At 39.6% G+C, this 13,981-nt stretch overlaps 1 protein-coding gene across 2 annotated transcripts in view; it reads right to left on the reverse strand.

The window, feature by feature from the left end:
* Positions 1-6,481, reverse strand: part of LOC133610711 (ankyrin repeat and SOCS box protein 12-like) — a 13,632-nt gene extending 7,151 nt beyond the window's left edge. The window contains exons 1-2 of one of the 2 annotated variants that reach the window (XM_061967249.2): positions 6,305-6,365; positions 4,041-4,805 (exon numbers count right to left, since the gene is read on the reverse strand). In XM_061967249.2, the coding sequence (XP_061823233.1) occupies positions 4,041-4,800 (760 nt within the window). In that variant the 5' untranslated portion in view covers positions 4,801-4,805; positions 6,305-6,365. The other variant, XM_061967248.2, reaches the window with a different exon arrangement.
* Between the last annotated feature and the right edge of the window lie 7,500 nt (positions 6,482-13,981).

The following is a 13,981-nucleotide window of genomic DNA, read 5'->3' on the forward strand; positions in this document are numbered from 1 at the left end:
TTTGCGAGGGCTGTCTCCGTAGAGTGATTTGCCCTGAAACCGGATTGAAAAGGTTCACAGAGATTGTTAGACACTAAGTGTTCATTTAGCTGCTGTGCGACAATTTTTTCGAGGATTTTCGAAATAAAGGGAAGGTGGGACACCGGTCGGTAGTTTACCATGAGGTCAGGATCAAGGTTAGGTCTTTTGAGCAGAGGATGAATAACCGCTTTCTTGAATGCTAGGGGAACAGTGCCAGAGGAAAGTGATAAGTTTATAATATTTAGCACTGATGGACCTAATAATACAAAAAGCTCCTTGATAAGTTTCCCAGGAAGTGGGTCAAGTAAACATGTTGTTTGTTTTATCCCACTTACACGCCGTAATAGTTCCTCTAATGTTATTTCATCAAAAAGAGAGAGACTATTTTGTATTGCAGTATCCGTCGTAGATACAGTTGTATCTGTGTTAATAGAACCCAGTTGTAGCTGGGATGCGTTGTCTTTAATCTCCTTTCTAATGAGTTCAATTTTCTTATTAAAGAAATTCATAAAGTCATCTGCCGAGTGGGTGGAGCTATTGGGAGGAGTCCCTTGTTGGGTTAGCGATGCTACTGTACTAAACAAAAATTTAGGGTCGTTTTTGTTGAGGCGGATGAGATTTGAGTAATATTTAGCTTTAGCTAAGGTAAGCATGCGTTTATACGATATTAAACTATCACTCCATGCTTGATGGAAAACCTCAAGCTTGGTCGCGCGCCATTTGCTTTCCAACTTTCTACATGATAATTTATGAGCTCTGGTTTCTTCTGTAAACCATGGGGTGCGCCTTTTAGGGGCCCTTTTTTGTTTTAGCGGTGCCATTCATTTCACACCATATTCATTGCACTTCTACATTTTTTATATTTTTATATATTTGCACATTGTTTTTCTAGCATGCACACATCGCACTGTATGGAATGGCCTCAATCTCGTTACCTTGCGTAATGACAATAAAGCTGATTCTGATTCTGATTCTGATTATACTATCAATGGTTTTGCGCAGGGCATTGTCAAAGTTGTTAGTTAGGTTATCAATAGAGCCCACATAATTTGGGAATGGTGCCATTACCGAAGGCAGTAGGTCAGCAAGAGTCATCGTTGTGGCAGCATTAATGTTGCGGCTGCTATAGCAGTTATTATTATTATTAGTTTGTTGACAATGAGTCAGAACTTCGAATTTTATAAGGTAATGATCGGACATTACTTTAGTATACGGGAGTACCATAACTTTGGAGGTGGTGACACCCCTGACCAGCACTAGATCTATTGTATTACCGTTGCGATGCGTAGGTTCATTTATTATTTGTGTAAGACCACAGCTATCAATTATAGTTTGGAGCGCCACGCACTGTGGGTCCGATGGGGTATTCATATGGATATTAAAGTCCCCCATTATGATTATATTGTCTGCGTGCGTCACTAGATCAGCAACGAACTCTGAGAATTCATTGATAAAGTCCGAGTAGGGCCCTGGGGGGCGGTAGATAACAGCCATATCGAGAGGCAGCGGTGCGACAGACCTCATAGTAAGCACCTCAAACGATTTGTATTTATTATTTAGGTTAGGGGTAAGGTTAAAGTTTTCATTGTATATTAGTGCGACCCCCCCACCCCTTTTAAGGGGACGGGCAATATGCGCATTCGTATAGTTAGGAGGAGATGCCTCATTTAGCGCAAAAACATCGTCTGGTTTGAGCCAGGTTTCGCTAAGACCAATGACGTTAAGATTGTTGTCTCTAATGACCTCATTAACTAATAACGTTTTGGGAGACAATGATCTTATGTTTAAAAAGCCCATATTATAAGTATTGGGCTGTTTTGACGAGTTTGTTTAAATTATCCGTAGTAGCAATATTAATAATGTTGCGTTTATTATACGTAGTGCACTTTAAAAAGTTTCGACCATATCTAGGAATTGATACGACGGGAATTTTCAGATTGTTTGCTTGATGCTGCGATCGACTGAACGCATCATGATTTGCCACCTCAGTAGAATGCATATCTACCCCTGACACATTCACAACAGAAAACACATTATGTGAGTTGTGTGTTATTCTAAGAAAATTGCTATGCGTACAGGAATTATCCAGCCTGGCGCTGGCTAGTTCTAGCTTAACTGACTCCTCACCCGGACTAGCAGGCTCTGTAATTGCCTGTGACCGGGCTTGCTCTAGTGTAGTTAGTCAAATGTGACTTAAACAGTAGTCTATGTTTTTAGACAGGATGATGGCGCCTTCCTGGTTAGGGTGAAGGCCGTCTCTCATCAGCAAGCCTGGTTTGCCCCAGAAAGAGGGCCAATTATCAATAAACGTTAGTCCCTGTTGTCTACAGAAGCTAGCCAGCCACTTGTTAAGCGAGACTAATCTGCTATACCTCTCATCATTGCCTCTCGCAGGCAGGGGGCCAGAGACAATTACTCGATGCCTGGACATCTTTCTAGCGAGATCACAAGTCCTGGCTATGTTTCTCTTTGTAATCTCTGACTGTCTCATTCTAGTGTCATTGGAGCCAACGTGTACAACTATATTCGCATAACTAGTGGTGCGATTAGCCTGTCGTACGTGTTTACTAGGCCTGTTGCGAGTTAGCTCCCTAAGATTAGCCTCAATGTCAGGTGCTCTGGCCCCAGGGATGCACTTAATTGTGGCTGGTTTGCTAAGCTTTATGTTTCGGGTGATGGAGTCCCCTATGACTAAGGTGTGGTGCCCGGTAGACTGGGGTGTAGGACTAGCTAAAGAGCTAAATCTATTATGCGTCTCAACCGGTACACCGTAGCTTGTAGGCCGCTTAGGACTACTACAGGCTGGGCTAGTTAGCTCGCTACAGCTAACGCTAGCAGATGTGTCCGCAAAGAAACAATAATTTGTGGCAGTAATAAGATAAGAGTTAGGTAAATAAATAAAGTTGTATACATTACACCAATACAGACACTATTGGTGAGAATTATTTTGCACATTGATCATCTAAATAATTTGGCTTTGGTTTCCATTGTAAACATTCCACAAGATGGTGCCATTCACCCATTCTTTGACAGTGACGTCACTGTGTCCGCTTTAACTGGCATGTCATAACCCCTGGCTCATTGCGCAAAAGTGCACCCAAACACTCTTTTTTTTAAAACTTCAGTTAATTTTTTCCAGATCCTAATATATCTTTATAATTCTAAAAAGGGCAGCTAAAAGGCTTGAGTAAGTTCACATGCTTATTAAACTCCTACCCTAAATTAACTGCCTGCGTGAGTGTGCGTGCGCATGGTAGCGTTCACATGAATAGAGCCTTCTGGGACGACTGTAATTTATTACTTACTTACAAAAAAAAAAAAAAAAAAGCCACTGAAACTTTTGATTCTGATTCTCAATTTAAATCTGAGAGGGCCGCGTGGGCAATTTGCGTAAAAAACGTCTCTCAAACAAACGAATTACAACTGCGAATCGGCTCTCGTCGTTCACTCGAAAGAGCTGTTCAAAAGACCCGGCTCGTTTGCGAACGGCACATCTCTAATTCACACTCCTTTAATCCAATATAGTAATTCTGCCTGAGGCTGAGCCAATCAGTGACCATGACACTGAACCGCATGCTCCCAATACTATTGTAGTATTGATATGTTTTAGTTTATGTAGCCATTGTATGCCTCAAAATTTTTAATTTAGGACTAAAGTTTTTTTTTTTTTTTAAACATTTAAACATACTGCAAAGTGGTGAAGTAGCAATATTTCAAGCGTGATGTGGTGAGGGACGACTGTATATTCAATTCGAGGGGGAACTATTGTCAACTATTTTTACGGCACCTCTATATGGAACGCAGACATTTCTATAAAGCAAAAAAAGATTATGAGAAATGTAATAATAATAATAATCAAATCAGTGTGATTTCATTAAAATGAAAGCTTTCGTACGAATCAAATTGCCCCGAAGAAAAGCATGCAGCCTTTGGGCTTCAACATAAATATGGTGACCAGGCTCAAAAAGTAAAATATTCAGTGCTGAAATGTGAGTAAATAAATCAAATATTTATGACACCTCTCTCCTGCAGCAGCAGTTCCACGGCTTCATTCTGCTTGGTGGACTTCTCGATGATGAGCGTGGGGAGGTAGACGTTGGCTCCGAAGTCAATGAGAAGTTGGATGTACGCCACATCGCAGCCGTGCCTCAGACACATCTCCAGCACGGTTTTGGGCTGCTTGATGGAACTCAGCAGTCTGGGGTCGGCGCAGTTGTAATCCGGGTCGGCCCCGTAGAGGAGCAGCAGTTTGAAGCACTCCATGTGTCCGTAAACGGCGGCCAGGTAGAGCGGGCCGCTCGACACCCTGGCGCTTGAGGTCCAGAGCAGGACTTTGGAGCGCGAGTTGACCTCAGCACCATGTTTGAGCAGTTCCTGTAGTATCTCTACGTCGCCCTCCCGAGCGGCAGTGAGGATGGGGGAGCAGTTGTTAGAGGAGTTGCCGTTCGGGTCGGCGCCAGCCCTGAGGAGCGCTAAAACACAGTCCAGGTACTTTCCACGAACTGCGGCGAAAAGAGGCGTCTGAGCCTTCACATCCACACAGTCCACCAGGGCGCCGTGGGTCAGCAGGACCTGGAGGCAACTGAGGTGGCCCCTGGACACGGCGGCGTGTAGCGACGTGCCTGCGATGCCCCAGCCGCCTCTGTAGTTGATGACCTTCTTGTAGATTTCCTGGCACAGCATCTCATCGAGGAGTCTGTCATTGTTTTGTAACACTGCTTGTCGGAGCTGGGAGATCTCACAACTGTGTTCTTCTTCTGCGGTCCTGAGCTGGAGCATAGAACCTGGTGGAAGAAGAAACATTCATTCAGGTACCTTTCAATGTTGCACTGAACACTGCCTTGGAAACATAGTTACTTGCCATTGTCAGCCTGGTAGTAATATAAACAACACGTTTACAATTGTTCATCTTAACATTTTACTTTGAAACTTCTGTCTTTGAACAAAACCGTCAGAATTCTAGCTTCATCATCCTAATGTAAAAAAAAGTAAAGATGTCCGATAATATCGGGCTGCCGATATTATCGGCCAATAAATGCTTTAAAATGTAATATCTAGGGCTGCAACAACTAATCGATTAAATCAATTAAAATCGATTATAAAAAATAGTTGGCGATTAATTTAGTCATCGATTTGTTGGATCTATGCTATGCGCAGAGGCATTTTTTATTATTATTAAACCTTTATTTATAAACTGCAACGTACAAACAGCTGAGAAACAATAATCAAAATAAGTATGGTGCCAGTATGCTGTTTTTTTTCCAATAAAATACTGGAAAGGATAGAAATGTAGTTTGTCTCTTTAATCCGATTATTAATCGAAGTAATCGACAGATTAATCGATTATCGAATTAATCGTTAGTTGCAGCCCTAGTAATATCGGAAATTATCGGTATCGGTTTCAAAAAGTAAAATGTATGACTTTTTAAAACGCCGCTGTGTACACGGACGTAGGGAGAAGTACAGAGCGCCAATAAACCTTGAAGGCACTGCCTTTGCGTGCCGGCCCTATCTCATAATACGTACGGCTTTTCAAACACACAAGTGAATGCAACACATACTTGGTCAACAGCCATACAGGTCACACTGAGGGTGGCCGTATAAACAACTTGAACACTGTTACAAATATGCGCCACACTGTGAACCCACACCAAACAAGAATGACAAACATGAGAATGAGAACATCCGCACCGTAACACAACATAAACACATTGAGGCATGTTAAAAAAAATAATGCACTTTGTGACTTCAATGATAAATATGGCAGTGCCATGTTGGCATTTTTTTCATAACTTGAGTTGATTTATTTTGGAAAACCTTGTTACATTGTTTAATGCATCCAGCGAGGCATCACAACAGAATTAGGCATAATAATGTGTTAATTCCACAACTGTATACATCGGTATTGGTTGATATCGGAATCGGTAATTAAGAGTTGGACAATATCGGATATCGGCAAAAAAGCCATTATCGGACATCTCTAAAAAAAAAGGCAAAGGTATTTAACATATATTTCTAGTTCTGTCAGCTACTGAAATATAATTTCATACATACATTATTTCAAGAGCGATTGATAGCTCCATGAAAACGTAATGAAATCCAAATATAAGGATATAAGACCGTATGGCTGTGAAAACAGCCAAGGCTACATGCTAGCGTTAGCAGCTGGAATGTAAACAAGAGTTAAAAAGCCACACAACATGCTAATCTGCACGGGGTCGACTTCGTTCAATTTCTTCAATAAAAATCAATCGTAATCATCTCAGAAATTGAACACGTATACCTTCAATGAATGCAACTTTTAATTCCAACAATATGCGGCGATTAAACAGAAACAGAGCGTGTTTTTATTTCGTTTTACCTTAGATGTGTCACCATCGGATGTCTCCCGTTTCCTGTTTCTTCTTCTTCATCATCATACTCGTCGTGTTTTCGGCAGTTGCGCATTACTGCCCCTGACTGTCTGAATGTGATATTACATCCTATACATGCCATTGGGTAGACAGTTTTGTCAGGGCAAACTGACACAAATTCCAACGAAATATATTACAATAAAAACAATTATTAACATTTTATTAAAATTAAGTGCTATAATGGTGGTAGCTTTGTTGTTGTTAAATCATATCAATAGGAATACGATTTTTTTAAATTGATAATCCAATGTTTTGAGTATTTACTATAGGAGTAAATAAAAGTACCAATGGTTGTCACACACACACTAGGTGTGGTGAAATTACCCTCTGCATTTGATCCATCCTCCCGACCCCCTGGGAGGTGAGGGGAGCAGAGAGCAGCAGCGGTGGCCGCGCCCGGGAATCATTTTGGTGATTTAACCCCCAATTCCCAAGCAGGAAGGCAATGGGTCCCATTTTTATAGTCTTTGGTATGACACAACCTACCGATATCAGGGCGGACACTCTAGCCACAAGGCCACTGAGCAGGTCTCAGTGACGCCTCAGTGAGCATGTGGCACATTTGCTCGCTGTGTTGACACTGCACAGACACTGTTGCTGTTTCATGATGGCGCCATCTGTTGGATTTTAAAAAAAGTCAACATTTAACCTACAAATGAAAATAATAGTTGGCAAATATAATTGTTTTCTGCACAGATAGATGTGCAGAAATTAATATGTAACATGAAACTCTGGTGAATGAGCCAAATAATAAACCAGGAAATAACATGTACCTTATTTCACGCTATAAGATTGAAATTACTCCACAATTCTGAATTTTCGGCTTGATGATTGTTAGAATAATCATGCGTAAGTTATCACACAACTCTTATGCTTAAAGGCCGTTGCTATAGTTATTATCAATTGTGCTGAAGTTGTATTTTTCTATCTGTGCAAAGCAAGTCATCTCATATCAGTGTTTGTTTCCAAAATCTGCCTGCTGACTGCCAAGGGCGAACATCGAGTCCCGTGACGCAGACAGAGCAGAAACAGGGCGATATCACGTGTGTCAGCACGTTTGCATTTCATTAATAGTCATATATTGTGTCTAACTGGGGCTGCTGTGATTACCCATCCCTTCCTTCAGCGGCAGCCTCAGTGATGTAACCAGGGACCTCCCAAATAAATAGAGGAGCACGTGGGCAGGATTTTAGAGCGTAGGTTGGTTCTGTAACCAGAGTACAGCCCAAAAACTTCCCTCCTCATTGAGCCAAATTGAACTCTGTCTCTGCAGGATTCCTTGCTTCTTGTCTGTTTAATAGATGTCATCAGTGTTCGAACCTGACATGATGGCAACAAATACCGATGTGAAACGCAGGACGCCACTCTTCCGACCTCTTTCAGTATGAATGACCACTTGTTAAGCGAAAGGAGCACTTTCTGATAGAGACCGTTTGCAGCTTCACATTCAAACTGCAGCTGTTTCGGTTGCTTGTGTTTTTTTTGTTTTTTTTGTAAGTGACACACACGCACCGAGGCATCAATGTGTTTCACAACACATCAATGCTTCAATATCGTTGAACTCATCACTAATCAAACTTTATCAAATGAAATCAAACTTTATTTAAGCACTTCTTATACATAAAATAAATGCAAGACAAAGTGCTTATTAGCAATGCTCCGATGACCCACATACCCCATCATAACCACCATACTTGCCAACCCTCCCGAATTTTCCGGGAGACTCCCGAAATTCAGCGCCTCTCCCGAAAACCTCCCGGGACAAATATTCTCCCGAAAATCTCCCGATTTTCAGCCGGAGCTGGAGGCCGCGCCCCCTCCACCTCCATGCGGACCTGAGTGAGGACAGCCTTTTCTTTATGACAACAGGGTGACAAGAACTAAATCATCCAGACTAGAGATACATTGTATTATTATGTTTATCTTACCTAAAAATAAATATATTTATTAATTTAAAAAAAATAAAAATATATTTTTACTATATTTTGCTAAAAACATCAAAATTAATTGTATTTTTATTTATTTTTTCTGACTCCTTATTACATCCAGCCATATAATTATACATTAAAATAAACATATTTGAAATCATTATTTTTAAATGATCATAATAATTCATTTTAAATGACCATATTTAATTATTAAAATAATTACTTGTTTATCAACAACTTTAGCATTTTAGTCATTACATTTTGAAGCTCTCAGAAGCCAAGTTATGTTATATTCCTTAAGATTTATTTATGCAAGTTTGAAGTATCAATTATCTAAACACAGTTTTGTTTGCATACTTTCAGGATGTAGATATATATATATATATATATATATATATATATATATATATATATATATATATGTGTGTGTATGTATATATATATATATATATATATATATATATATATATATACGTATGTATATATATATATATGTATGAAATACTTGACTTGGTGAATTCAATCAATCAATCAATCAATCTTTATTTATATAGCCCTAAATCACAAGTGTCTCAAAGGGCTACACAAGCCACAACGACATCCTCGGTACAAAGCCCACATACGGGCAAGGAAAAACTCACCCCAGTGGGACGTCGATGTGAATGACTATGAGAAACCTTGGAGAGGACCGCATATGTGGGTAACCCCCCCCCCCCTCTAGGGGAGACCGAAAGCAATGGATGGAATTCTAGCTGTCAATATACTCTTCCCCTCTTAACCACGCCCCCCTCAACCACGCCCCCGTCCCGACTACGCCCCCCACCCCACCCCCCACCTCCCGAAATCGGTGGTCTCAAGGTTGGCAAGTATGATAACCCCCCCCCCACACACACACACACACACACAATTAATGAATACATGGCTGAGTACAGAGGAGCCAGGTGAATAAATACTATCACATGAGCTAACTGCACCAGTAGATCATGAGACCATGGCCACAAGCGGTTTGCTGATGTCAACGTTGTGAGTGGAGTGGCCCAAGGTGGGGGTGGGGTTATGGTATGGGCAGGTGTATGTTATGGACAACGAACACAAGTGCATTTTATTGATGGCATTGTGTATGCACAGAGATACCGTGACGACATCCTAAGGCCCATTGTTGTGCCATTCACCCAAGACCATCACCTCATGTTGCAGCATGACAATGCATGGCCCCATGTTGCCAGGATCTCTACACAATTCCTGGAAGCTGAAAACCTCCCAGTTCTTGCATGGACAGCATACTCACCGGACACGTCACCCATTGAGCATGTTTGGGATGCTATGGATCTGTGTTTATGACAACATGTTCCACTTCCTGCCAATATCTAGCAACTTTGCACAGCCATTGAAGAGGAGTAAACCAACATCACACAGGCCACAATCAACAACCTGATCAAATCTATGCAAATGAGATGTCTTGCACTGTGTGAGGAAAATAGTGGTCACACCAGATACTGACTGCTTTTCTGACCTCCACGCACACCCTCAATAAATCAAAACTGCACATTTCAGAGTGGCCTTTTATTGTGGGAAACCTAAGGCACACCTGTGTAATGTTCATGCTGTTTAATCAGCATCCTGATATGCCACACCTGTGAGGTGGGATGGATTACGTTGGCAAAGACGAAGTGCTCACTAACACAGATTTAGACAGATTTGTGAATGATATTTGAGAGGAATAGGTATTTTGTGTGTATATAGTAAACGTTTTAGATGTTTAGGTTCAACTCTTGCAAAAACAAAAGTGTTGCGTTTATAATTGTGTTCAGTTATATATATGTATACATATACCGTATTTTTCGGACTATAAGTCGCAGTTTTTTTCAAAGTGTGACTTATACTCAGGAGCGATTTATGTCTGAAATTATTAACACATTACCGTAAAATATCAAATAATATTATATAGCTCATTCACGTAAGAGACTAGACATATAAGATTTCATGGGATTTAGCGATTAGGAGTGACAGATTGTTTGGTAAACGTATAGCATGTTCTATATGTTATAGTTATTTGAATGACTCTTACCATAATATGTTACGTTAACATACCAGGCACATTCTCAGTTGGTTATTTATGCCTCATATAACGTACACTTATTCAGTCTGTTGTTCACTATTCTTTATTTATTTTAAATTGCCTTTCAAATGTCTATTCTTGGTGTTGGATTTTATCAAATAAATTTCCCCAAAAAATGTGACTTATACTCCAGTGCGACTTATATGTTTTTTTCCTTCTTTATTATGCATTTTCGGCCGGTGCGACATATACTCCGGAGCGACTTATAGTCCGAAAAATACGGTATATATATATATATATATATATATATATATATATATATATATATATATATATATATATATATATATATATATATATATATATATATATATATATATCAGTGACGTGTGGTGAGGTTGATGGCTGGTGAGGCACTGACTTCATCACAGTCAGATTTACAAACATATGAACCCTAAAGAGTATCTTATTCACCATTTGATTGCTGCTGCCCACTGCTCCCCTCACCTCCCAGGGGGTGATCAAGGGATGGATCAAATGCAGAGGACAAATTTCACCACACCTAGTGTGTGTGTGACAATCATTGGTACTTTAACTTAACTTTAACTTTACACATACAAACTGTAGTACACAAAAAAATCACATTTAATTAAAAAAAACGTTATTATGGTCTTACCTTTACTAATAAGTGCGGAAACAGTGGTGTTCGTGTTGGAGGAGTTGTGAATGAATAAAATATGAAATCGGTGCTGCAGTCTGCAGGTGTACCTAATGTTGTGTCCCTGCAGTCGTTCACGGCTCCTCCGGCGCGAGCAATGTTGTTCTTGCACTTTTTGGCTTCTTGTTAAGTGACTTTTTTTGGGTGGATTCGTTCTTGCAAGTGGAGGGTTTGGGTGTGGGCTTTGGTTGGTGTGGCGCTCCGTCGGGGGGTGCGTTCTGCGGCGGGGGGTGCATTAACCGGCACCAGGAGGCGGGGTTACGCGAGCCTCAGCCAGTGCGTCTTCGCAGCAGTTTTATTATTGCTCAGCACAAGAAATACTTTACACACATACAGTTGTTGACAAAATACACTGTACATTATATACCTCAGCTAACTAAACTATGGAAATGTATAATATAGTTCATATAGCAATACGGTCTCACTGCACAGCAGGCCAGCAGTTGGCAGATTCCGCAATCCATGGTGAGGCACAATTGAGTGACGTGCCTCAACTGGCTGCTGATCACCGCACCGTCTCTTCTCAGTATTTGAACGGCAAATGTGAAAATTCGACGATTTTGAATAAAAATAATCTAAAACTGGTGGAGTTAAATGGAAAATAACTTTATAGTATAATCACTGGATACATATAACAATTTAATAGATTTTTTTTTCTTTTTACATTTTTTTTCTTTCCATGATGGCAGGTGAGGCCCTGCCTCACCTGCCTCTAGTGACCGCACGTCACTGATATATATATATATATATAATAATATATATATATGTATACACATATATATATATATATATATATATATATATATATATATATATATATATATATATATATATATATATATGTGTGTGTGTTCTGACAATGTTTACTTAATGGGGACATCTCTCTGTCACCTTTAGGAGACCTCTGACGGTATGGGGACAAAAAAAAGGGAAACCTTTTTAAATGATAGTCAGATCCAATCTGAAGATGCCTAAGTGATTTTTAAGCTTTGGCCCATAAAACATGTTTACTGGTTAGTTTGAGTGTGAGACATTTGCATAGCAGCCCCCTCATCGGGCTGTAGCTTGCTCATTTAAGTGGTGAAACTTCCTGTAAGAGGACAGCTGTAGTGCTGTATTCTGAGGATCATGTCATATTTAATATGAACTTCTTTTTTTTTTTAAATGGTCCTCAGTAGTCACGTACAAATTTGTGTGAATAATGCAAACTTATTTAAATTTGGTCCCCTTGAACCATATTAAGTATTTTTCCCCAGGGTCCTCAGTAAGAATGATCAGCACATTACTTCATCAATCCAGAGATTTAAAGACGTGTATGAGCTAACTGGGCAGTGGCCATTTTACCTCATTTTTTTATGCCTCCACAACCTGTAGAAAGGGTGGTCCCCACAAGTGATCATCAAAAACTTGGTCCCCATTCCATGATGATAACCAGTGTGTGTGTGTGTGTGTGTGTGTGTGTGTGTGTGTGTGTGTGTGTGTGTGTGTATATAGATAGAGTAAATATAAAAGAAAATAAATACAATCTAGCATGACTAATAAAAAAAATAAACAGTATTTACTAGGGATGTCCGATAATGGCTTTTTGCCAATATCCGATATTCCGATATTGTCCAACTCTTTAATTACTGATACCGATATCAACCGATATATGCAGTCATGGAATTAACACATTATTATGCCTAATTTGGACAACCAGGTATAATGAAGATAAGGTACTTTTTTTTTTTAATTCATAAAATAAGATAAATAAATTAAAACCATTTTCTTGAATAAAAAAGAAAGTAAAACAATATAAAAACAGTTACATAGAAACTAGTAATTAATGAAAATGAGTAAAATTAACGGTTAAAGGTTAGTACTATTAGTGGACCAGCAGCACGCACAATCATGTGTGCTTACGGACTGTATCCCTTGCAGACTGTATTGATATATATTGATATATAATGTAGGAACCAGAATATTAATAACAGAAAGAAACAACCCCTTTGTGTGAATGAGTGTGAATGAGTGTAAATGGGGGAGGAAGGTTTTTTGGGTTGCTGCACTAATTGTAAGTGTATCTTGTGTTTCTTATGTTGATTTAATAAAAAAATTATACCGATAATTTCCAATATTACATTTTAACGCATTTATCGACATCTCTAGTATTTACATTGCTGCTTTATTTGTATTTGATCCATACAGAACATTGTAATTATGTGGTGTGAAACTTTCTGACAATTCTAGTTTTAAAGTTGGTTATATGGTGAACAAGTAATTAGCTACTCATGATTTGACTAACACACACAACCTTCTCACTGCCTTTTAACTTGATGCCTTCTCTCTCCAGGCAACAGTGATGGCATGCTGCCTTTCAAAATGGGGCTTTTTTATTTTTTTTGCATGTGCGTCACAGGCTTTTGTCCGGTTAATGACGAGGTCAAAAATGATAGTTGGTCATCAGCAATGACAAAAATTACTTTTGCAAAGCAACATATAGCTCTATATGTTCTTAAAAAAAACAAAAAATGCAATACTGAATGACCAGAGTTTGACCTTCACTACATTGTGTCTGCTTTTACAACATGCTAATGAGCAACGTGGGCCTCTGTCCTCTCCACTTCTATAGATGTTGCTGAGAGACAAAGTAGAAGTCACCCGGGCGATCAAAGAGACGGTAGCAGACATCAACATAACTCAGTGTGCATTCAGGCGGAGGCACACAGACGTTTGCAAGTGAGAGCAAGTAAAGACGTAGGAAAATCAAAATATAGGACGAACATGTTACTTTTTAGGCACTGAGGGCGAGACTTGTTTGGATTGAGGGTGATGCGTCTCTCCTCTCATGCAAATGGAAGTC

The sequence above is a fragment of the Nerophis lumbriciformis genome, linkage group LG11 (assembly GCF_033978685.3).
Source record: "Nerophis lumbriciformis linkage group LG11, RoL_Nlum_v2.1, whole genome shotgun sequence".
NCBI classification, from domain to species: domain Eukaryota; kingdom Metazoa; phylum Chordata; class Actinopteri; order Syngnathiformes; family Syngnathidae; genus Nerophis; species Nerophis lumbriciformis.